The 23,262-nt window shown below is 56.7% G+C and overlaps 1 protein-coding gene across 1 annotated transcript; it reads left to right on the forward strand.

Annotated features, from left to right (window-relative positions):
* Positions 1 to 1,193: 1,193 nt before the first annotated feature.
* Positions 1,194 to 22,041, forward strand: ONECUT1 (one cut homeobox 1). The gene is made up of 2 exons (XM_075432182.1): positions 1,194 to 2,278; positions 15,905 to 22,041. The coding sequence occupies exons 1-2, from the start codon at positions 1,198 to 1,200 to the stop codon at positions 16,195 to 16,197; spliced, it is 1,374 nt and encodes a 457-aa protein (XP_075288297.1). The 5' UTR covers positions 1,194 to 1,197; the 3' UTR covers positions 16,198 to 22,041.
* The last annotated feature ends 1,221 nt before the right edge of the window (positions 22,042 to 23,262 follow it).

A 23,262-nucleotide genomic window follows, 5' to 3' on the forward strand; every position in this document is an offset into this window, starting at 1 on the left:
GGGCCGGTGGCGCGCCGGCAGCGGACCCCGGTCTGAGCCCCTCGCCTGGCCGCCCCAAGGGCTCCCGCGGGCCCCGACGTCGGGGCAGGGGGAAGCGGCGGCGGCCAGCCCGGTGCCTCCTGTCCGCGGCCCCACGGCTCGGCCCGCCCCGCCCCGTCCCTCCCGGCGCCGCGCACACGGCAGGCTCCGTTATTGTCAAAGGGCGAACAATAGGCGCATCTGCCCCTTCTCCCCGCGCAGGGGCACCTCAGCCAGCGAGGGGGCCGGCAGCTGCGCGCTTCCTCCTCCTCCTCTTTTCTTTCTTTTGAGGGGAAAAACGCCAGCGAGGGGGCGGCAGGGCCGGCTGCCGGGCGCCCCGGGGGTCTGCCCGCACGGCCCCGCCGGGCACGGCCCCGGCCCGCTCGGGGGGCGGGGGTGTCCCCCCGCGCTGCCTGCCCGGGCGCTGCGGGACAGCAGCGGAGGGGAGCGCGGACCCCGGCCGGGCCCTTCCCCAGGGCAGGGGGGACGCCGCGGGGCTGGGTGCCCGCACCCCGGAAGCTGCCGGCGAGGTGCGGGCAGGGAGGTTCCGCGCTCGCGGAAAACGCGGAGTCACCGAAGGGGCGGAGAGGGGCCGCCCGCCCGCCCGGCGGAGGCGGGGAGCTCGCGGGGCGGCCCTTTGCGCGGGAGGATGCGGGGGGGGCCCCGGAACGGTGACGCGAAGCAGTACATCCCGCACCTCTGGGCGCCGCTGCGCGAGGCTGGCCTCCTTAATAGGGGCGTGACGTCACGGCGGGCGGGGGCGGGGCGGTGGGGCGGGCGCGCGCATGCGCGGTGGCGGCGGCCGCGCCGCAGCAGCCGCGGAGCGGTGCCCGCCCGGCGGAGCGCAGAGAGAGCCATGGGCAGGCGCAGCGAGGGACGCGGGCAGGCGCCCGCGGCGGCCGCGGGACCCGGCCTGAGGGAACGGGGGCCCTAGGGCCGGCCCGGCGGCGTCGCCCCGCAGCAGGAAAAAAGCCCCGAGGAATAAACTGCGGAAAAAGAGGGAAAAAAAAAAATTAAAAAGGAAGGGAAAAAGGACAAGGCGCCCGGCCGGCGGCGGCACCGCCGGCAGCACGCAGCGCCCGCCCCGGGACCGGTCCGCGGCCGCCGCGCAGCGCTCTGGGACGCCCCGCCGGGCGCCCGCCAGTTCGATGTGCGGCCCGGCCGCCCGCCCGGCCGAGGATGAACGCGCAGCTGGCGATGGAGAACATCGGCGACCTGCACGGGGTGAGCCATGAGCCTGTGCCCGCCGCCGCCGACCTGATGAGCGGCAGCCCGCACCACCGGAGCGCCGTGGCCCACCGCGGCGGCCACCTGCCCGCCCACCCGCGCTCCATGGGCATGGCCGCCATCCTCGACGGCGGCGACTACCACCACCACCACCGGCCGCCCGAGCACGCGCTGACGGGCCCCCTGCACCCCACCATGACCATGGCCTGCGAGACCCCCCCCGGCATGAGCATGAGCAGCACCTACACCACGCTGACCCCGCTGCAGCCTCTACCTCCCATCTCGACCGTCTCGGACAAGTTCCCCCACCACCACCATCACCACCACCACCACCACCACCCCCACCAGCGGATACCGAGCAACGTGAGCGGGAGCTTCACGCTCATGCGGGACGAACGGGGTCTGGCGTCCATGAACAATCTCTACACCCCCTACCACAAGGATGTTACCGGCATGGGGCAAAGCCTCTCTCCGCTGTCCGGATCGAGCCTGGGAAGCATCCACAACTCCCAGCAAGGGCTGCCCCACTACGCTCACCCCAGTGCCACCATGCCCGCCGAGAAAATGCTCACCCCGAACGGATTCGAAGCCCACCACCCGGCCATGTTAGCCAGGCATGGCGACCAACACCTCACCCCCACCTCCGCCGGCATGGTGCCTATCAACGGGATCCCGCACCACCCCCACGCCCACCTGAACGCCCAGAGCCACGGGCAGATCCTGGGCTCTGCCAGGGAGCAAAACCCTTCGGTAACTGGTTCGCAGGTCAACAGTGGAAGTAATTCAGGGCAAATGGAAGAAATCAATACCAAAGAAGTAGCTCAGAGGATCACCACGGAGCTCAAGCGGTACAGCATCCCCCAGGCTATCTTCGCGCAGAGGGTGCTGTGCCGCTCTCAAGGGACCCTCTCGGACCTGCTGAGGAACCCCAAGCCCTGGAGCAAGCTCAAATCCGGCCGGGAGACCTTCCGCAGGATGTGGAAGTGGCTCCAGGAGCCGGAGTTTCAGCGGATGTCTGCTCTGCGGCTGGCAGGTGAGACCCCGCCGCGGGGGCGGTCGGGGGGCAGCGGGGATGGGGGGCACACCCCCCCCTCGGTCTCTGCCCGCCCCTGAAAAGCGGCCCCGACCCCCAGCCGGCGGCTGTCTGATCGACCGGGCAGCAACGGTGCCGGCCGTGCGGTGCGCGGCCGCGCACCGCACGGCCGGCACCGTTGCTGCCCGGTCCTGAGAGGAGTCGGTGCGTGTGGCTTTGAGCTGCGGGACGGTCCGCTTGGGTCGGGTTAGGGGTGCTGGGGCGCAAGACGGGTACGAGCCCGGCGGCGTGAGGGGTGGCCGAGAAACGCTGTCGGCTGAAATCGTTGGGGTTTGTTGTTTTGTTTTGTTTTGTTTTTTTAATTATCGATTTGTTCATTTATTTGACCAGTTACCGTTAGGCCGTGGAGTTTGAATCTCGCGTGGGTGCCTCCGCGCCAGAGGCGCCGTCCGCGTCGCGGCTCCCGTGTCGTCCGCTCCCAGACCGCTGTCCCGCTCCGGTACCCGCTCTACCCCCCGCGCTCAGCCCGCGTTTGACACGCCGGGAGGGAGGGTTTGCTAATTAAGTGATAGCTCTCCATTAATTCGTCCCCGGAGAACGCGAGGCGCTCAGTTCGAGCTGGAGCCCCGAGGTCACCCATCCGTTTCGCGGAAAAAAAAAAATCAGCGCAGGGCCGCTCCTCTCTCCCTTCGGACGCACAGACGTTCCTGCGCTACCCGCTGCCGCGACGGCGGGAGCCGGAGACCGCTTCCCGGCTTGCGGGGATCCGGCTGGGCCCCGCCGCGCTCCCTGCCTGGCCTCGACCGACTGCCGTGCCCGCGAAGCCCGCAGCGGTGCGGGGAAGGGCCCGCGGCGGGCTCTCCCCGCCCGTGTAGCCGGCCCCGCGGCGCTGGCCGGTGGGAGGACGTTGCTCCCTTTGGCTGCCATTCCCGCGCAGTCGGTTTCAAAGGTCTGAGCTCTCAGAAAATGCCCTCCCCACCTTCCCTGCCGCGACAACCGCCGCACCAGGAGAAAACCCTCACCTTGCTGGTGCTGCCCGGGAGAGGAGGACGGAGCTGGGCTCTCCGATATCCCCGTAACGATCGCTCAGGCGAACCTGCTTCGATTTGGAGCGTATTTTGACGGCGGTTCTGTCGACCTGAATCTCCGTTCATTTGCATCGATCGATACTGGAAACAACTCGCCCCCCCCTCCCCGTTCCGGTGTCCGCCGGCATCCCCTCCCCGGCGCTGCCGGCCGGGAAGCCCTGCCCGCCGCCGCTCTCTGCGGGGGCCCGGCCGCGCTCTGTCCAGCTGCCGGCTGCGGGGAGCCCCATTGTTCGGATCCCGGTAATCCCGTTAGAGACACAAAGCCTCATTATTCCGCCTGCCCTTCCCGACGACACCCGAAAGCGGGCACCTTGCATAAACGGCCTCCCCGGGACCGAGCGAGGACCGCAGCCCGGGAAGGGGGGGGCTGTCGGGGAGGGCTGCCTGCGCCCGGGCGTCCCCCCGTCCCCCGCAGCCGGGCCGGGCCCCACAGGGCGCCGGGGGTCCCCGCCAGGCTCTCCCCGCGCTGCCCGGGGGCTTCGCCCGGCGCTGTCCGGCCCGGGCGCCGGCGGCCCCGCAGCACGTGGTCATTTGCATAGCGCTGCGTCCCAGCCAATGGGGGCGCGCCCCGCCCCGAGCGGGCAGCGCGCGCCCCCCGCGCCGCGCGTGCCGCCCCGCTGGAGGTGCGCTGCGAGCGTGCGGAGCGCCGGTTTCATTGGATTTCGTGCGGCGGTTGGGCGTGCGGGGAGCTCGCCAGGCGGCAGCAACCCGCCCCGGCCGTTGCCGATGTACGGACGCCGGTTCCGAAGGCCGCGGGTTGCTCCAGCCCGCGCGAGTGACGCTCCGCATCCGAACTCCCGCTCACTCCCGGGCGCGGAGAGCTCTGCGGCGGAAGAGCGGGGCCCTCGCCGCCCACCTGCCTCCCCTGCCCGGTTTCCCGCAGGCAGCGGCCGGGAGGCGGCGAGGGAGACGGAGCCCGCTTGTTTCAGGCCTCCCGTTCTCTCACTTGATCCGGAGCGTTCGCCCCCTCCCGCCATCCCGGGGGGATTCCCCCCTCCCGCATTACGGAAGCTCGGCAAACAGAGGAAGAATTGGTGGTTGCGTGGAAGCGGGATTGAGGTCTTGACACTCCCTGGGCTGTCTCTGGAAATGTAAGCAGAACTGCTAATTGCAAAGCTGACCTCTTCCAGCCTCCATCTTATTCATCGCACCTTCCTTCCCCTCTCCGTTCTCTTCTCCTTTGTCTGCCCCCCTCTCCCTCCCCCTCCCCCGCCGAATATTTGGCTGTTTCGCCTTTAGTTCGTCTGCCGCCCCCCGCCACCCCCAGCGGCACTGGCGTTGGGAAGGGCGGCGGAGGGATACCGCAAAAATAAAGAGAATTCGAAGAAAATGCACAGCCCTGCTGCAGCCTGCTGGGATTTCAGCGTGAATTAATGTCACGTTCGTTTGTTGGGGTTTTTTTTTCTTTTTTTTTGGGGGGGGGGAGTAGAAGCGGATAAAGCAGGCAAAACCCGACTCGTTTTGTTCAGGAAAATATGCCCTGCTTCGAGCCGTTTGTCAGGAGGAAGGCACCCACTGGAGACCGGCTGCCGGCCCCGCACGGGCTGCCCGCGGCGAGGCAGAGGGGCGGCAAAGAAACCCTTCAGGAACGGGCCTGGGGTACAAGGGACCGCGCGGGCCCCCTCGGAACGGGGTGGGTCCGCTTTGCCCAGCCGCACCCTCTGAGCCAGCTCCCCCCGAAGGGACCCTCCGCCGCGGCCCCCCCACCGGGATTCCCGAGCCCGTCCCGGGGCGCCGGGAGGCGGGAGCGGAGGCCGGGAGCGCCCGCGGGGCTCGGGGTGTGGGGCACGGCACATCCCTCCGGAGCGGCTCGGTGTTTGCCCGGGAGCTGACGGTGGTTTTCCGCGGTTGCATCTCGTTTTCTCCTCTCCTCTTCCCGTTTTCCCCTCCCGGTGTGACTCCCGGCTGGGCTGGAGCCGTGGCCAGCCGGCGGGAAGTTCTCGCCGGATGAACTGGGAGGCAGCCGGTGCAGCGAGCAGAGCGTTCTCACGTTAAATTCGAAACCGGACGAGCCCCGCCGGCCGCCCCCCGTGCGCCGGAAAGGTCGGTGCCGCCGCGGCCCCGCTGCCTCCTCAGAGCTGTTTAACATTCACCCGCCGGGCGCTCTGCATAAACGCATCGGGGAGGCGGGGGGCATCGACCGGGGGCTCCGCTGCCGACACCCCGGCCCCGCCGCCCCGCTGCCGGGACAAGGAGCCGCGGACCGGCGGGCGGGAGGGAGGGAGGGAGAGCGACCCGCGGCCCGGCGCGCCAAGCCGCTGCGTGCGGGCCCTGTCCCGCGGCGGGGCGGATTCGCGGCCGCTCGGCCCCGGCCGCGCTGCCCTTCGCTAGCGCGGGCCCAGCGGGAGGAGGAGCGGGGCAGGGCGGCGGCGAGCCACGTTCCTCTGCGCCGGGCCCTGCCGCTGGCACGGCTCGGGCCGCGTTTATCGGCTTGCTCGCTCGCTCGTTTGTTTGTTTGTTTTAATTACCGGCCGCGTGGCGGGGAGGCGCGCCCAGCCCCGCCGCTGTTCGGGCGAAGCCGCCTCCGAACGGGGCCCTCCCGCCCGCGGGACCGGCCGGGGCTGCCCGCATGGTCGGGGTGCGGGCGCGACGCCTGCCCGGCCCGCACCGCCCGCCGAGCCGCCCGCAGCCCCCGCGCTTCGCCCCGCGATTCCCGGGGGCTCTGCGCCATCTACCGACCGCCGGCGGGCGGGGGCCGGCCTCGCCGTCCCGGGCACCCCCCCAAACCCTCCGCACCGGGGCGGGCGGGGCGGGCCGAGCCCGGGCTGTCTCCATCGGCGGGTGCGCCGCGGTCCCGGCTTCAGCACCGCGGACAGCTACCGCCGGCCCCGCGCCCGGCGAGCCCCGCGGCTCAGCCGCCCCCGCGCCGCCGGCTCCGGGCAGCTGGGGGGGCCGGGGTGCCCCGGGAGGGGAGGGGTGCCCGGGGACGGGAGGGGTGCGCGGCGCCGGGGCCCGTTAGAGCGGGACAGAGCGGACGCGACGCGCGGGGACCCGGGGCCCGGCGGCACCCGAGCGAAGCCCGGGCCGTGCCTCGGGGCTGTCCCCTGCGCAGCGGAGGGGTCCCCGCAGCCTCCGCGCCAGGACAGGGTCGTCTCGGGGGGGCGGAGGCGGCTCCCCAGCGCGGGAACTGTTCCCGCAGCGCCGGCGGCGTTAACCCGTCGGCTGTTCCCGGGGACCGAGCACGGCGTCTCGCCCGGCTCTCCCCCGGTCAGGCCGGTAACTCTCGGTCCGCATTCCACGCACGGATCTGTGCGGGTAAATCACGCACCGACAAAGATTCCGGCATCGACCGTGTTCGTTGCCTAGAGCCTCTGCCCACGAGTGGTTAGTTGGGCGCAACCAAATTTTGCTAGAGGGTGGCTTTATTTGGTATGACTATATCCTCAGACTCAAACTGATGGTGACAAAAAGGGCTGACCGTGTGGGTCATCTATGTATCGGTAGCCAAATGAGACCTTGTGGCCATTGGTGCCACTGTGGCCATTGGTGCCACTGACTGTCGGTGAAAGAGGGAACGGAATGGAATTGAGTGGGTTGGAGTTTGCGAACTCGGGATTGCGAACTCGGGATTGTACGGTTTGATTGTCTGACTCTTTCGCTGCTGTCCCCAATGTTGTACCCCCCCGCAAATACCAATAAAAGAGAAAAAGCGAAGTGATGATACAGTGGGAAACACCCCCACCCAACTCCACCTCCAGTCTCCGTGGTACGTAGGGGGACTCTATTGGGCACTCGAAATCATGACGCGTCACATACCAAATTGTGACAAATTTACCAGATTTGACACCAGGTGGACGGGCCACCTTTACTTAACTCGGAAAAGGGACATGTATCATGTATATATGTTCGATAACTAGCGCCCCGGGCTTACCGACTTTCCCCGGAACCGCGGCCTCCCCGCGCCGCCTCGCCCGAGGGGAAGCCGGTGTTGCGGTGCCGAAGGAGGGATTTATCGGGACAGTTTGTGAGCTCGGCCGCGCGCTCTCGGCTTTCTCCCGGTTGCGGGGCGACCGGCAGTCTCGGCGGTCGCGCGATTAAATCGCGGCGGGTCGGTGCCCCGCGGGTGCGTGACGGCGGAGCGCCGGGGATGCCACGGGGACTCCCCCGCACACCCGGCAGGCCCGGCGCCGCTGCGTGCGCGGGGGCTGCGCGCTCCCCTGTTGCGGGGACGGGCTGGCTTCCCGCAGCCCCACCGCAGACAAGCGGCCCCGCTGCTGCCGTCCGGGCCCCCACACCGCAGGCGCCGCACCGCGTCGCCGCTGCCGCGACTCCCGGCCGTGTCCTGGGGACTGACCGGCGGCCCGCGGGCGGGAGCGGGGCAGCGAGCCCGGGAAGCTGGCCGGGGCGTCCCAGGGAGGGCCCCGCGACGGCTCGCCCCATTGCGGGGATCCGGGGCAGCGCGGGGCCGGGCGGGGCTCCCGGGGGCGGGGCCGGGCGGGGCGGCACGGAGCTGGCTGAGGAGCGGCGCGGCGGGGGGAGAGGAGAGCAGCGGTGGGGGCGCTGGTGCGGAGCAGTTCCGGTGCGGGTGCCGGTGTGGAGCAGTGCGTGTGCGGATGCCGGGGCGGATGCCGGGGCGGGTGCCGGGGCGGTGCGGGCGCCGGTGCGGGTTCCAGTGCGGTGTGGGCGGCGGTGCGGAGCGGGTGCCGGTGCAGGTGCCGATGCGGGTTCCGGTGCGGTGCGGAGCGGTGCGGGTGCCGGGGCGGATTCCAGAACGGTGCGGAACGGTGCAGATGCCAGTGCAACACGGTGAGGATGCCAGTGTGGTGCGGGTTCTGGTGCGGAGCGGTGCGGGTGCCGGTGCGTTTCGGTTTCCGCTGCAGAACAGTGCGGGTGCCGGTGCGGAGCGGTGTGGGCGCCGCTGCGGGTGCGGGCGCCACCCAGGGGCCGGGGGCTGCACGCGCCGCCGCGGCGGGGACGGGCGCCGGTGCGGGCTAACGCTATTAAAATATTGATGTAGTTGCAAAAATCGTTCATTAAGGCAATTTAATCTTTGCTATTAAATGTCCTTTCAATTCATTTGGGGTAATTAAGATGCAGTTTAAGCGATTAAATTCTAATTACTTATGCTAGACAAAGGAATATTTGTCACAGTAATATGGCTAACCAAAGGCCCAGCTCAAGAAACTTGACGTCTACTTTAAACGGTATCGCAGGAAAACTGGGTGCTCCCCGCCGACGGACCCTCTCAGCGGCGCAGGCGGCAGCGGTGGTGTCAGCTCACCCAGCCCCGTCAGCACCCCGCGTCGGTGCACGCCCCAGCACCCCGAGCTGCTGAGTCAGCGCTCCGCAGTCGGGTGGGCTTCATTATTCCCGGGGCGGCACATCAGGGTCACGCATTTTAATACCATGCGCCGGGGCGAGATGTTTGCCATCCGGTCTCCGCTGGGATCCGTCCGTCGGCAGGCTGACGCCGCTCTGAGCTTCCCGTACAGCAGCACAGTCCTGTCCCTTTTCCGCAGGCACGAGAGGTGTATTGCCTGGGCTGGGTGGCAGAGAACTAAGACACTGAGCAAACAACCTCGGTGTAGGTGGGTACGCCTGCGCTCTAAATAAGCGAAAGACGAATCCCTAGAGGGGCAAATGAGCGATGCCAGGAGCAATGAGAACTACTTCAGTCTGGGTTCGGACATTTCAGAACAGCCCGTGGTCTCTTCAGCTGAAAGGGGGAAGTGTTGGGGAGCGACGGATGAGCTGTGTCACCCGCGTAGGCTTTCATCACTGGGATGTGAGCGGCCTTACCCTGTGGTGGCTGGAGCTTTCAGGAACGCTCCTTGCAGCATGGGTGCTGCCTGCCACAGCGGGAGCGTGCGCCCACGAGCTGCCCTGCCGCGCCGAGGCTCTGTCTCAGGCAGCACCTTCCCACAGAGATCCCCTCTCCCAGGTGCCCACGAAGGCCCCGGGCAGCGACGCACGGGACAGGGCAGTGCAGGGGACCAGGTGACGGCGATGGGGCAGGGTGCGTGGCACACGGCAGCTGTGGTGCTTCATCCAGGCCAGGCAGATCTGCTCGCTTCTAGTTCACATGGCGAAGTCTGGCCAGGGGTAGGGTGTGTCTTGCAGGCCCCTTATCTTGTCCTCATATTCCCTCAGGTCTGAAGTTCTTGACAATTAGGAGAGATCTGCCATCTGCCTGTCTCTTTGCATGCTCCAGGGGGATTAATCACACGATAAGGATGGAGCTTATCACACTTTATTATGTGTTATCATCACCATGAATTTACCATAAACTTTTGGCTACTTGCTTCCACTGAGCTGTTCTAGGCCGTGCGATTAAGACTATCTCTGATGGCCAAAGTCCTCAAGCTCTTTCAACCTCCCGTGGAAATCCTGCCTCCTTTTCCACCCAGACATAGAGCCTCCTTCACAAAAATATCCTCCAGGATATTCTCTAGCTTGTCCCAGTGAAGAGTTTTCACTCTCTAAAAATGTGATGGGATACTTTGCGATGTTTCAGTACTGGAAGCAGATGCTTTAGAAAGGGATTCCCAGGGTCTTAGCGGGTGCAGTTCAGACTGTAGCTGAGGCAGGTCCCAGCCTTGATAGATCTGACACAACAGCGATTAAAAAACACACATAAGGAGAGAACTCTAAAAGGGTTTGTTACTTCCCTGAGATGTATCCTGTGCATGTGAGGCTGGGACAGTTAAAAGACTAAGCTTTGCAAGAGGTGAGGGAAAAGATGGTCAGCACAAAACTTTTGAGAAGTCTCTCAAATCAATCTAAAACACGTCTCCTCTTTCTCCTCTTGCACCTGCAGAAATGCAGGGCTTTTGTTGGCACTCCCTCGAGTTGGGCCACACCATCTCTTGGGGTTCTCCCACTCAAGAGTGACTGCTCTGAACCCACAGCAATGAAGCTGTTGGCTTGTAATCTCCTCTTGCTTTCCAGGAATCTTTCACTGGAGTCTTTGAGACAAGCGTAAAGCTGTTGTTTTTTCTCCTACCTGTCTGAAGCAAATATAACGTTCATCAATAGTAAAGGTGAGACAGTCCTGAAAACTAAACCAGTCCAGTGAGGGTGGCAATGAAGACCCCAGACCTCAGTGCTGAGTTTACCTTCTGATGTGGAGCAGCCACAAAGTGCCTCCTCAGGCAAGACAGAGCCCAAGGTCCTGTTAGCCCACAGTCCTGAGAGACCCCCAGTCCGCTTTAATCCCCAAACCAAACATTTCAGCTACCCAGTGAGTTCCTACAGACTCCTTCCGTCTGTAGCATCCGGCGCAACCTTCCAGCCGTGGCACTAATTGGTGTCAAATAATGTGTCAGCTGTGATGGAAATTAGCATGGTGTGAACCTGCTCACCGGGAGCTGAACCAAGACCACCGGCTCATCTCATACAGGGCACTTGATGGCCATCAAGTAATAATGGGTTGTGGTCAGCGGTGACCCGGGCCAGAGCTGGAAACGTGACCTGTCACCTCAGGGTGAAAGGCCCCGCATCCCATCACTGGTGGCCAGCACATGGTCTCCTCTCCATGTCAACCAGGCTCTGAATTCAGCATGGCTGGAGGCATTATCATGTGTGTGTCTCCCTGTTGCTGGCCTGCACCCAGTCTGGGTGCAAACAGAGGGAAAAGGGGCTCCCTGTAAGCAGAGACCCACTGTGTGCCTTGGCCTCCTCCTCCATGGGAGGAGAGGACTCATGCCAAGGCACCGGTGGGACAGCACACCCTCCTTTCCAAGAGGAGCCGTAATGCCGTGCTGCTGTGGTGCACTCAGCGGGCGTGCTCCCCTCCCACTGCCCCGTGTCCCTCCTGCACTTCGTATGGTAAAAAAACTGGTTGTGGCATTGTGCGTGCCCGTCCCGGGGCTCTGGGAAGTGCTGCTGGCAGCCGGTGAGCAACGTGACCCTTCGGAGCACATGGCCGCTGCCTCAGCCTGTCGGTGTACGAGGAAGGGCACGGCTCTCTCGGTGCCAGGTCTGACACCCCCTAAATCCACCTTCTTCTTCGTCAGCACCTGCCACTTTTCCATCCCATGTCTGGGAGCGCGTGCTGAGTGATGGCAGAGTGGCAGGCCACCAGCTGTGCGATGCCTCTCGCGGCGAGCGCGGTCCTCTGCCTTCACAGCCAGCCACAGGGCTTGGGGCCGGTTTGCCCACGTGGGGCTTTCCGTTGTTGTTCCCCCTGCTCTGGTGCCAATTTTCCAGACAAGCAGCCAGCAGAACTTGTGGTGGTATTTTATTATGTGCCCAGAACAAACCAGCAGAAAGCAGATTTATTGAGAGCGTTACCAATTTCGTTCTTTGCTTCTTGTTTTCAGAAAGGAAAATTTGTGTCTGCCAGATGCAGCTCGGAGCATGTGTATGCACCAAGTGCTCCTGAAAATTGATTTATGGTAATCAGGGTTTTTTTTCCTTAGATTTTAAAAAGAAATCCACCCTCTAGGGATGAAAGACTAGATCAAGCGTCGGGGTTAACACCTGAGCTTACTGTAATCTTGACTTTTAGACTGGTGGAAGAGCGTAGTTCACATCACAGGTGGGCAAAATATCCTTTTCGCTGTCTCGACTTGAAGATGCAATTAGTGCATTCTGATAGAGGACACGATCCTGCTCACACCTCCAGCAGAGCAGGGCTGATCCCGCTGAGCTCCACACAGAGGAGCAGCGACCAGCGGGGAGCTGCAGCAGTGAGACCCCGGTTCGGCACCACACGCAGGCAGCCGGCCCTCAGTGAGGGGTGCAGGTCTGGCAAGTTAACTCGGCCAAATCCCTTGGGTGACTTAGAAGGAACAAAGGGAGACAAAAATGGATTGATGGACTGTATCAGGAGAATTGCAAGCGTCAAAAATGTCTGTTGCTCAGGGCAGAGGAAGATGGAAGTGACTGGAAGGGGCCAGAGTTCAGCAGTGGATTTATAAGGCTCCTTCTGGCACTGATAGTATTACATTGTCACATCTGTGCGTGCGTTGCCAGCGTCAAAGTGACTCTTTCTTTCTCCTCTGCTTCGCTTTTATCTTAAGCAGACTTTCTTCAGGCTTTTTCAAATGGCATCGCGAGGAGCATCGCTCAGCGGGGGCAGTCCAGAGACAAAGAGCACGGCTGTCCGCAGTGGGGAGTGAGGGCAGCGTGCGAGGGCAGCAGGCAGTGTGCGAGGGCAGCGTGCGAGGGCAGCAGGCAGCATGCGAGGGTAGCAGGCAGTGTGCGAGGGCAGCGTGCGAGGGCAGCGTGCAAGCAGGGGTGCCATGGGAGAGGCGCACGCCTTGGTGGGCCTGCGGCCCAGGCAGGCGCAGCTGCTTTGTCTGAGCGTGACATGGGCTGAGCACAGGCTGCTGTCACCGGGCTGGATGGCTCCAATCTGTCAGCCCTGGCAGCGTGAGCTGGCCGGGCTCTGTGCCTGCTCTGGACAGACTCTCACGTTGGAGCTGATTTTATCCCGTGGTGTACATTTGTTCTCTGGCAAGCTGGAAGCTACAATTTATTATTAAAATTGATTGGCTCCAGTGCAGGGAAAACGATCGTAAGGAAACCCTATTACGGTTTTTCATTATCACCATTATTTATTTTTAAGTGCTATTAATATTCCTGAGTCCAGACAAGGCAGAAGATGAGAGGTGGTATCCACCCTCGCTGCTCACGACACGAGGCCTGGCAGTACTGCCTGAAAGCGCTCCTGGAACCATTCAGCCTACTGGAAAGTTTTGGCCCTCGCTCTACCTCTGGTGAATGCTAACAGGGGTAGAGCTGAAAAGGAAACAATTTTTGCATTGCCTGAAAAGGAAGGTGTTCCCGGTCTCCCCCACGGCTCTGCAAGCGATGCCAGGCAGAGACAGGGCGCTGCAGGGGATCCGGGCTCGAGGCTCGGCTCGGCTGCGTTGTGCTGCTTGGGGCAGCGGCTGCCCCGGCGTCGCCTCTTGGGGCTGCGCCGTGTCCAGCGAGGATCGAATCTGCTGTGCATGGGTCTTCGTGTCTCAGATCAGGTCCCAAATTGCAACGGTGTCAATATCTCACTTTCTCTGAACCAACACATCGTTAGTCCTTCATTCAAAGTAGAAGAACTCCAGCTTGCATGTGAGGACAAGAGCTGTCTTATTTCGTAGCCTAAACTAGAGCGTACCTTCACCTGGGTGCGGACCAAACCTTGGGAAACCAACAAACCTGCACAACAGTTTGTCAAAAAACAAAGTCCCCAGCAGTCTGCAGGATGAAGGGGCGGCTGCCAGCTTCTCCAGGGAGCACCATGGGAAACTCAGCGCACGCTTTCTGATGGGCTTGACTGAAATGAAGCTTTATTTGCAAAATAATAAAATTGGCTGATTTGCGTCATAGACTGGATAGGATTTGTTTTTCTCCCCAGCAACGAGCACTTTTTTCTTCCCTCTGTAACATCACTAGCAGCAATTATGAGGTCTCTGATACAACTGAAGCTGAGGAACAAGGTATGATGTAACCCTGGGGACATTTTGTGAGGAAATACTTATTCAGGAATATTATATTTCAGGAGATGAGCACAAGCTCAGGAAGACAACGTGTTAAGCAAGTAAAGTTTCACAATAGACAGTTGCTTTTTTGTTCTTCTCTATGATTTCAGAGAACTGATGCACTAGGTTGTGATTGAAACGCCAGAAGTTTATACCACTGATTGAACTGGCTTTGTATCTACTGCTGTGACTGTCTTTTTGCCATGTGACAATTCCTGCTGAAGCATCATACAGTGCTGACTCGGGTCACTCTATCTGTGTCGTTAGGATTTTGCGACTAACGATGGTCTGGCCAGGGTATGTAGGCGAAAGCTGGAATTTGTGTGATCTTTGAAAAAGGGGAGTGTAAAGCAGCGTGAGCAGAAATGAAGTGTTGGGCACAGCAAACGTGACCCGGGTTCAGTTTGTCTCCTCTTCCACGGGAGCCGGTCAGCAGGGGCAGAGCCAGGGCTGGAGGCCGAGGTTGTTACAGAGCCGAGCATCTGCGGCTGCTTTCACGGGAACTGCCGATCGTCGGGTGGTTAGACGTGTATAAAAGATTGAGGTGCTGGTGATATCTTCTGTGCTCCTCATTCCTCACATTTGTCAGTAAAAGACTGTTCTTGCAGAAGTATTTTTAACCCTTGAATTATCAACATTAACGTTCAGTGGGGATGCGGAGTTACTGCTTTAGGCACCGATCCCCGCAGTGAGTTCAGCAGCTTGACTTCAGTGGGGGTCGCTTGCATGAGGAAACCTGGTTTCCAGCCCAGAAGCTCCACAGCATTGTAGAGGTCAGGATGTAACTTCAAAGCACTCTTCAAAGGTTTTCAGATAAAAATAACTGTAGAAGATATAAGTTTGGCTTCCCAGTCCATTTGATCTATGTGTCATTGCTTATGAAAGAATGCGGAGTTGGAATATATACTGTTAGGGAGCTCTTCAAAAGCTTCTCCTTGGAGGGGCTGAGATGCCGGTGTCTCGGTCCCTGCGTGCCTGGGCCTGCAGAAGGTGCCTTTGCGTCTCCTGAGTCTTGCTGTCTGATCTGTGCAGTTGCCATTTCTTTAAGTACAAAAGGTGGTTGACTATTTTTGTACCTCCCTCGAGCAATTAAACCTGCATGCCAACGCTGGCTCTCGGTAGCAATAAAAGATGTAGGAAGGACCTTTGTAAAGTAATTTGCTACTTTCTTTCTAATAATCACGGAATAGGTGGAGATACTGCATGAGACTCTTCATATAATCAGCACAGATCTGCATGGATGTCAGGACTAGACAGGCACAGAGATAGAACATTCATATTGTCTTCAGAAACACATCTCTAAATCAGCATTAAAGGACGTTGTTAGAGAAAAAAGGGGAAACAGACAACTTCAGACTCTTTTGAAACTGAGACAGAGCAATCTGTCCTCCCAAGGAAACCTTTCAGGCTAGTGAAATGGTAGCAAAGATGAGCTGGCACAATCAAAGGGTGGCTGAGGGATCTGGGAGCCATCCTCCCATCCCGTCGGATCCTCCCAGGTGGTCTGCAAGGCAGATTTCAAATTGCAAATGTCCTTTAATAATGTAGAGCAGAATAACGTTCTGGAAGGGAAAGAAGGGATGATAGATGAAATAAGGTAAAATTCTATAAGGAAGATTTACTGTACCATTGTTCTGCATGTCAAAACATGGTTTATTTTATTCAGAATACATGATTGTCTGGCCTGTAAGACTGTGGTAGCGTCCTGGTTTCTACCAGTTCCTTATTTCTCAGCCAATAAAAATCTACAGAACTGGACTGACAACAAACCATGAAGGTAAAAGAGGTGGGCAAGGCTGACTTTAGAGCTCAGTGAATTTCCACTCTACCTCGTAGGGATATTACATAGTTAAATTCCCAGCTCTAACGGGTGTTAGCAAAATGTAAGCTCTCAATAATAGCTTTTGCTGAGTTTTAACAGATGACGACAAAGGTATTTTCTAACCTCTGTTCCTTCTATTTTTCATACTTTACAATAAGTTAGAAAATTAAATGTCACGCGTCCTTTCCAAGTTTGGAAGCTAAAGGGAACGGTCCTTTTTGCCTAGCTTGTCCTGTAGTGTGTGGCCACGCACCCCTCTGCCAGCCCTCTCTAACCGTCCTCCTCTTTGTTGCAGCGTGCAAGAGGAAAGAACAAGAGCACGGGAAGGACAGAGGGAATACACCCAAAAAGCCTCGGTTGGTCTTCACAGATGTCCAGCGTCGAACTCTACATGCAATATTCAAGGAAAATAAGCGTCCATCCAAAGAATTACAAATCACCATTTCCCAGCAGCTCGGGTTGGAGCTGAGCACCGTCAGCAACTTTTTCATGAATGCACGGAGGAGGAGTCTGGACAAGTGGCAAGACGAGGGCAGCTCCAATTCAGGCAACTCATCTTCTTCATCAAGCACTTGTACCAAAGCATGAAGGAATAACCACGAACTAAGCCTCGGTGGAAAAGCTTTAAAAATAATTAAATAATTAAATAAATAAAGACAGACCAGGACCTCAAGATAGCAGGTTTATACTTAGAACTATTTGAAAAAAATGTTATTTATAAGTCCAAAGAAACCAAAGACTTATTTCACCTGCATTATGACTTTGTTCTAAGACACACGCTTTCGTAGGACGACGACTTGCAAAAAATAAAGAGGAAGAAGAAAGTGAAATGGAGGGAAAGAAACGGAACGCAAAGAGAAGAGAAACAGGCCACTGGTCTTACACCTTCACCCATGATCATCTTCACCGTACTTGGCTGTTTAGTGGTTTGGAGCATAGTGATTTCTCGTCATTGAACAGACATCTCTTCAGATACGGCTCTTCATTTCCACTGCAATTGCCATGAAGGTGTATAGTGTCTCCGTACTGCATACACGCCGGTGGTTAGGGACCTAGTCAGGGCTTGTGTTCAGAGAGGGTTGTGCCATGGCACAACCGACAAAGCATGGAGTCGTCTGAATTCATTTGAATGGTAGTGTGATTTTTGCTGTTTCATGGTTTGAACTTCACAGGTGCAATGCCTGGAAACAAGTTCAAACTGGGCAAAGAAATTTTGAATGGTACCTAAACCAGTGCATTCTCTTTGTTTGTTAAGGAATGTTCAGATTTAAAAAAGGAAAACTATTCCATCCATAAAAAAAAAATCAACTAGCTACCAAAGAACACATTTAATAATTATATTGCAGGTGTTTTATTGCAATGATTTTAATATTCCAAAGCTATTTTTACACAAAATACTATGTAGAGTTATAGGTACAAACTAATCTAACTGTATAACACATAAAACTTGTAATCAAGACTGTTATTTGCAATTAGTAAAACCACATTATTGTTTCTTTCCATGATTGGCAAGAAAGAATGTCATCCGAGGAGGTTGCAGCCCCTGCCGGAGCACAGGCACTGATAACGGGATGCTGCTTGCGTTGATGTCAGTGAGCCTTTTTGTCTCTGACTTCAACAGGAGCAACAAAAGGGCCCGTTCCAGCCATGTGTAAGATAGTGTGGTAGCTATCGTGCCTGCATCCCCTTATTACACTCCCAGGCTGATATTGCTGGCAGTCCGTAGAACAGCGCTCTTTGCGAACCCTGCGCTGCGTATAAGTACAGCTCAGCTCTGCCATCTAGCCTGCAAACAGGAGACTGAGGCGTTTTGTATGCAACAACGAGGAGAGATGCGAAATGTAAGACCACAGGACTCACCATCTGATCAATACTCATTGACATTAGTGGTATTTTTTTACCTATTGACTTTACTAGGCAAAGGAATAGCAACAGCTTTGAAGGCTGGTGGTCTATTCCTATTGAAAACAGTGGTACAACATCAGGTGATGATGGTGGGAAGAGCTCCAAGAGGAGCCGCGGTAGTGCTTTTGGAAGGCCAAGTCATGGTGCCTCTGAAGTCAATAGCAAAATTCCCATGACACCGAGACACAGCCTGATGTTTCATGGCGTTGTATCTGTGTGTAGCAGGCTGAGCTTTTGCCCTCTGCATTCTTTCTTGCTCATCTGTTAATCAGGTTAATGCATGAAATAATAGTTTCAAATTTGTAGCTGAAAAGCTTTAAATGCTCTGTTGCTAACAGACCCGTAGAAGAGACGTCATCCCATTCCTACTCTGATCAAACTAAAAAGAAAAGCGTGCAACATCTGCGTATTAACTTCTAGTGTAAGGGGAAGACAGACTTTGAAAACCATACGTGTGCCTGTCAGATTTCTAACTGGTGTTTCAAACTACTGTAGTAATTCTATAATTCTACTAGGTATAGCAAATTCCAAGGTAACCAAATACGCAGTTACAGGCCCAATGCAAGGATTAGAAATAGGTAACCTTACTTACACCTTTTTTTTTAAAAAAAAAAAAAAAAGAAAAGAGAAAGGAAACTTCAAGGTAAACTAGAGTCCAACCACCATCAGCAACAGCAGATACTGGTTTTTGGGACGAAGCCCACTCAAAATACTAGCAGCACTGAAGTTAAGCAACTTCTTAACACCAGTTCTTTCCCAAGCGGACAGGGTCTAGTCAAGGTTCAGGGTATACAGTTAATTTCCAGTAAGTGTTTAGAACACAGCTGAAATAACGCTTTACTGAAATAAAGTCAAATAAACCCAAGGTTTTTGGCACCAAATATTACTCCACATTTTCCTAGGTTAAACCCATTTTAAGGCCGACAGAGCAACTGTCTGTGAAAACGTAATCTAATCCATGAGTCTCTAGCTTACCTTAAATTTTAGCCAGCTTTCTTTTTAAGTGTTCCATCCTCACAGAGACATAATTGACATGGAAATATTAATAAGCTCACATATAAAGTATCTTATGAATGCAGTCTCATTAGTGTAAGGTTAATAAAGGACAGTGATAACTAATGTTTTAGGTTTTTTTCCAGCAAAACACTGCTTTATAACATACCTATAGAAAAGAAAGCCTTATTTATTTAAAACTTGAGAATTTAAAAATGCAGGGAAATTCAAAGTACATTGCCGCATTTTTTAGTATTTCCATTGTATTGTCTTTAAAGACTACTTGCTGAAACCAAAGAGAACTTTCATACCAGCATTAAATTTGCACCCAATATGCAATTTCAGGATCTCTGATACACACACGCAAGCCCCTGAGTAGCTCTGAGTATATATACACGCACACACATGATTATGGGGTGTCTGTATGTATACATGCGCACACATACATCCACACACGCTAAAACTGATGCACAAGTTATCGATTTTAAGTGTTTTGATTTTTTTTCACATGGCTGTTGAAGTATAGCTAAACCTTTTGTTTTTTTCTAAGCCATTAGGAACAAAACCACTCTTCCCATAAGCAATATGGGCCTCACTCTGGATAGGCAAAGAACACACTTTAACTCCTTTCGAAACGTGAAGCAAATAACTCTGGAACTGCTCGTTCTACCTGTAAAGCTGTTTCACCTCTGAGCAGACTGCCCGGCCGCGCCGACTGAAGCACGGACAGGTTACCTGGTGCTCCCTGGCTTGGGTCGTTGCCATTCCTGAGCAGGGCGTCCTTGCAGGGGAGCTTCTTTCTAACGCTGCGCTTAGCGTTGCACAGGAACGCCTGTCTGCCGTGCTAGCGTTAGCCTTTCGGTTCACTTCATTCCTGACAAAATGGAAATTGGTTCCAAATTCCACAAAAGGACCTAAAAATCTGCCAGGAAGGGTTAGGAGAGGGAGCAGAACCTGAAACAATTTGGGAGCATCGGGAGATGGGGCTTCAGCCACAGGTGACTCCATGGGCGAGAGGGCACTGGGAACGCGCGTCCGGCTGCATCCCAGCCTGACCGCAGTGTCCCACGAGGGGAGGCTGGCCGAGAGGTGAACCGTCCGCATCCATCCCTATTGTAAATGGCATCATTAGCTTTCCAGGGAAAAAAAAATTTTAAAAAAGTAAAAAAAAAATATTCAGACTGACCTGTACCACTACATTCGCCTCTACATTGCTTCCCAGGGGCCTCAGCCTCCTCTCCTTACTCAGGTAAAGCAAACCCGGCCAGAGCGAGTGAGTCAGCAGCGGGGCTTTCGCTTGAGGGTTTGCTCCTGCTCCAACTGATGCCAGAGCAAATTCCCAAGCGGCCGAAGCGGCCGGGGGTGCCCCTGCGTCCCAGCTGGGGAGCAGCCCCGGGGCTGCCCGCGCGCTCCGCTTGCCTCCTGAGAGGGATTTCGGGATAAGCGGCGGGCACTGCTGGGGGGCTGCTGCTGCCTGGGGGGCTCGGGAACACTGCTGAGCTGGTACCAAAGAGTCTTAGGACACCTCTCCTCACCTGAGTGGTAAACAAGACATTTCTACCCTGAGAAACGGTCCTTCTTTCTACTACTCTTCCTCCTATCCTCCTTCTCTTCCTCCTCCTTTGTACATAAGGATGAAAACTATGCATTTAGCAAACAAAGAGAAAGCACTTACCCTTTTCTATCTCGCTGCGTTTGGGTGCATTCAAAGGCCCAGGGGCTAATTTTGAGACTTTGCTTAGCCTCCTGGTTTATTATTGTAGTGTGGTTAGCTTTACAATACATTTGGTAACTATTTGCTAAAGACAAAGAAGCAAAAGGTAAGGAATAGCTACTTCCACATGTTAAAAAAAAAAAGAAAAAAAAAAGAAAAAAAAAGTGTGTAAAGATCTACTATTTATAGTGTGAACCAAAGACGCTACCTCACTCGATTTCCATTGGTGATTTTAATCACATTGATGATACCAAAGAATACCAAAGATTTTTCATGCACGGCCTCGGTCTGGAAAGGGAACTCATCCTCCGTCCTACCCCCGTACCCCCGGCTCCCCTTCCTCACCTTCACTCAGTGCGTGACCTTGTCTGCATTCTTAATGGTAATGCTAATAACCTGACAAATACTTCTCTTGCTACAACTGCTACTACTGATGATGATAAGGATAATAATAATAATAATAATAATAATAATAATAATAATAATAAAGCTCTAGGCAAACATGTTGCAAACTTTGTAAACTCCTAGGACGAGTGCCTTGCTTGAACCAAAGTGTTAAACCGCTGTTGACCTCTTTATCTCTCACCTTATACTCTTTGAATACCTCAGCCTGTTAGAAAGGCCACTAATGAAAAAAGGAATAATTCTTCACCGTGGTGCTTTTTGCCGTGCAACCATGCAATGAACCTTTCTTTGATACCAAAGGAAAATGTTTTTTTCCACTTTCTTGCTGACAAACCAAAGGTTCCCTCTTCTTTCCCCCAGAGCAGCTTGAGTCCCTCAGCCCAGACAGGCCGTGCATCGCTTTTACCAATTCCTCCAAATACCTCATAGTAATAAATCTTTAGGGTTATGTTGTATAGAGAGTCTATGTGATAAGGCAGAACTTACTAGTTTGATAATTGTTAAGGTTACTTAAAAAAAGCTTTATAATTCTTATTTATTTTGTAGGGGTTGTTTTGTTTGTATATTCCTTTTATATTGTGTGGTTTGGGTTTGGGTTTCTTCTTTTTTCCTTTTTTTTTGGCAGAACTTCTCTGTTGTACTCAAGGAAGATCTTATTCCTGGGAATGTTTCAAAGTGGGTAAAGATCGCTGTTCGCAATGAATGCAAGGAAGGGAAACGTGGCTTTGATTTCTTTTGTTTCAGCTAGGATGCTTTGTGTTTGCTAGGCAACGTTCTTTTCACAGGGTAAAAAAAAAATATTCTCTGCTGTGATAAATGGTTCCTATTTTTTCTCTATAATGTGCTGTGATTTTTAATTTAATTACATTTTGTATACGCTTATTTAATCACTGCTTTAATTTATGACTATGTAGTTTAAAAAAAAAAAAATTGTATATAGTAGATTCGAAAATGGCCAAAGCTTTATGTTACAATCTTTTCGTTCTTGATGCCGAGATGAACTGAAGGAGAGTGCTTCTCTTGACTGCAGGGTGTATCTTCAGCCTTGTCTTGGCATGCACTTCCACCGTGTTACAAACACTGCCAGGTTCTCCCCCCGGCCCCCCCTCCCCCTCAACTTGTACATGCCAAAATGAGTGTTTCAAGGTAGTACTTTTGTCACTTAGGAAGCAGAAAGGCATTATTAGTGTGTTTTCCCTTTAATTTATTTGTCTTTTTCTAGAGAGGTTGCTTTGCGGGTGAGACCCGCACTTCCAAAGAATTTAAAAGTCGTTTAATGTTTAAAAGCACTGGCATTTGTGAGAGACTTTGCTGAGTTTTTGTTTTCCTTCGCCATTCGCACGGGTAGCGGGCGCAGCGGGCGCCAGCCTCGGGAGAAAAGCTGACCCGAATTTGGACACCTGGCTGGCGGAAAGGCCCTCGCCCAGCCCCGGGGCCCCGCGGGGTCTCGGCTCCCCGGGACGGGCAGGCGCGGCCGCGGGGCCGTGGGCCGCCGCGGGCCAGCCCGGCTCGGAGGGCCACCCGCGGCCACCGCCCTGGCACCTGCTCGGCAGGCGGGTCGGGGTGCGCGGGGCCCGGCCATGCGCCCCCGAGCTCAGGGGCGGCGGCACGGAGCGGCGGGGACCCCCGCGGCGTCCCTCGGGGGGACCGGGCCCTGCGCCTGCCCCCGGCCCCGCGGCGCCAGGGAGGACACAGCAGATTGGAGTGGAGAAGCTAAAAAAAAGGAGCAATGACAATGATCACTGCGAAGCTGGCACCGTGGCGCAGGGAGTCGGATGCCGCTCACCCGGGTTTTATTTTGCGCAGAGCAGGTTCTGTTTCGGCTCCGCGGTGCGTGCTGGCGCGGCTCGTGGCGGCTCCGCACGCCGCCGTCCCCGCGCCTCGCTGCGCGCCGGGAGCACCCGGCTCCCTCCCCGCGGGGGGACAGCGGAGGGGCCGGGGGGGAAGCACCAGAGCAGCGCTTGAGCTTTCGGTCGAAGTTACGCTTTCCAGGTGCGGTTTTATACTTGCAGCGTTGAGCCGGGGCAATACCGACGGTCTGAAACGTAGGGCGGCGGAACGCTCCGTGCGTGAGCGCTGGCCCCGTGCCTGCCATCATCACGCAGCACAAGGCTGTGCGGCGAGCTGGCCTCGGCCTACGGCTCCGCGCGAGCCGCCGAGCGCGGGACCGAGCCGCGCCCAGGCGGACGCGGTGCCGTCTCCCGTTGACAGTTCGGGTTCTCGCGGGCTGTCGCGCGTCCGTGGCGTCCCCGCAGCGCCGCAGCCTGCACCGCACAACGGCGTTCAGCGCAAACCCGCGTTCAGGCATTGTCTGTCGCTCGCTTTGGCAGCGGCCCGCGTAGCCCCCGCCCGCTGAGCTTGGGCCCCCCCCGCACCCCCGCCCCGCACCCCCGCCCCGCACCCCGCGCCGCCCCCCGCCGCCTCCTCCCGCCGCCGCGCAGAGGCGCCAGAGACAATCAGCGGTCCCGGGCCCGCCGGCGGGAGGGGAGGGGAGGGGAGGGGGAGGGGGAGGGCGGCTGCCAGAGCGGCGGAACCGCCCGAGAAACGGAACAAAGGGAAAACAAAAAAGGGGGGAAGGGGGGAAGACAAAAAAAAGAGGAAAACAAAGCGAAGATTTTGATAAAAGACAACTTTGC

Source organism: Opisthocomus hoazin, chromosome 10 (assembly GCF_030867145.1).
Source record: "Opisthocomus hoazin isolate bOpiHoa1 chromosome 10, bOpiHoa1.hap1, whole genome shotgun sequence".
Lineage (NCBI taxonomy): Eukaryota > Metazoa > Chordata > Aves > Opisthocomiformes > Opisthocomidae > Opisthocomus > Opisthocomus hoazin.

Bases quoted from the DNA above. Each gene is read 5' to 3' on its own strand.
- ONECUT1 (XM_075432182.1), top strand. From the start codon at position 1,198: ATGAACGCGCAGCTGGCGATGGAGAACATCGGCGACCTGCACGGGGTG. The intron at 2,279-15,904 runs GTGAGACCCCGC...TCTTTGTTGCAG, and splicing joins GTCTGCTCTGCGGCTGGCAG to CGTGCAAGAGGAAAGAACAA.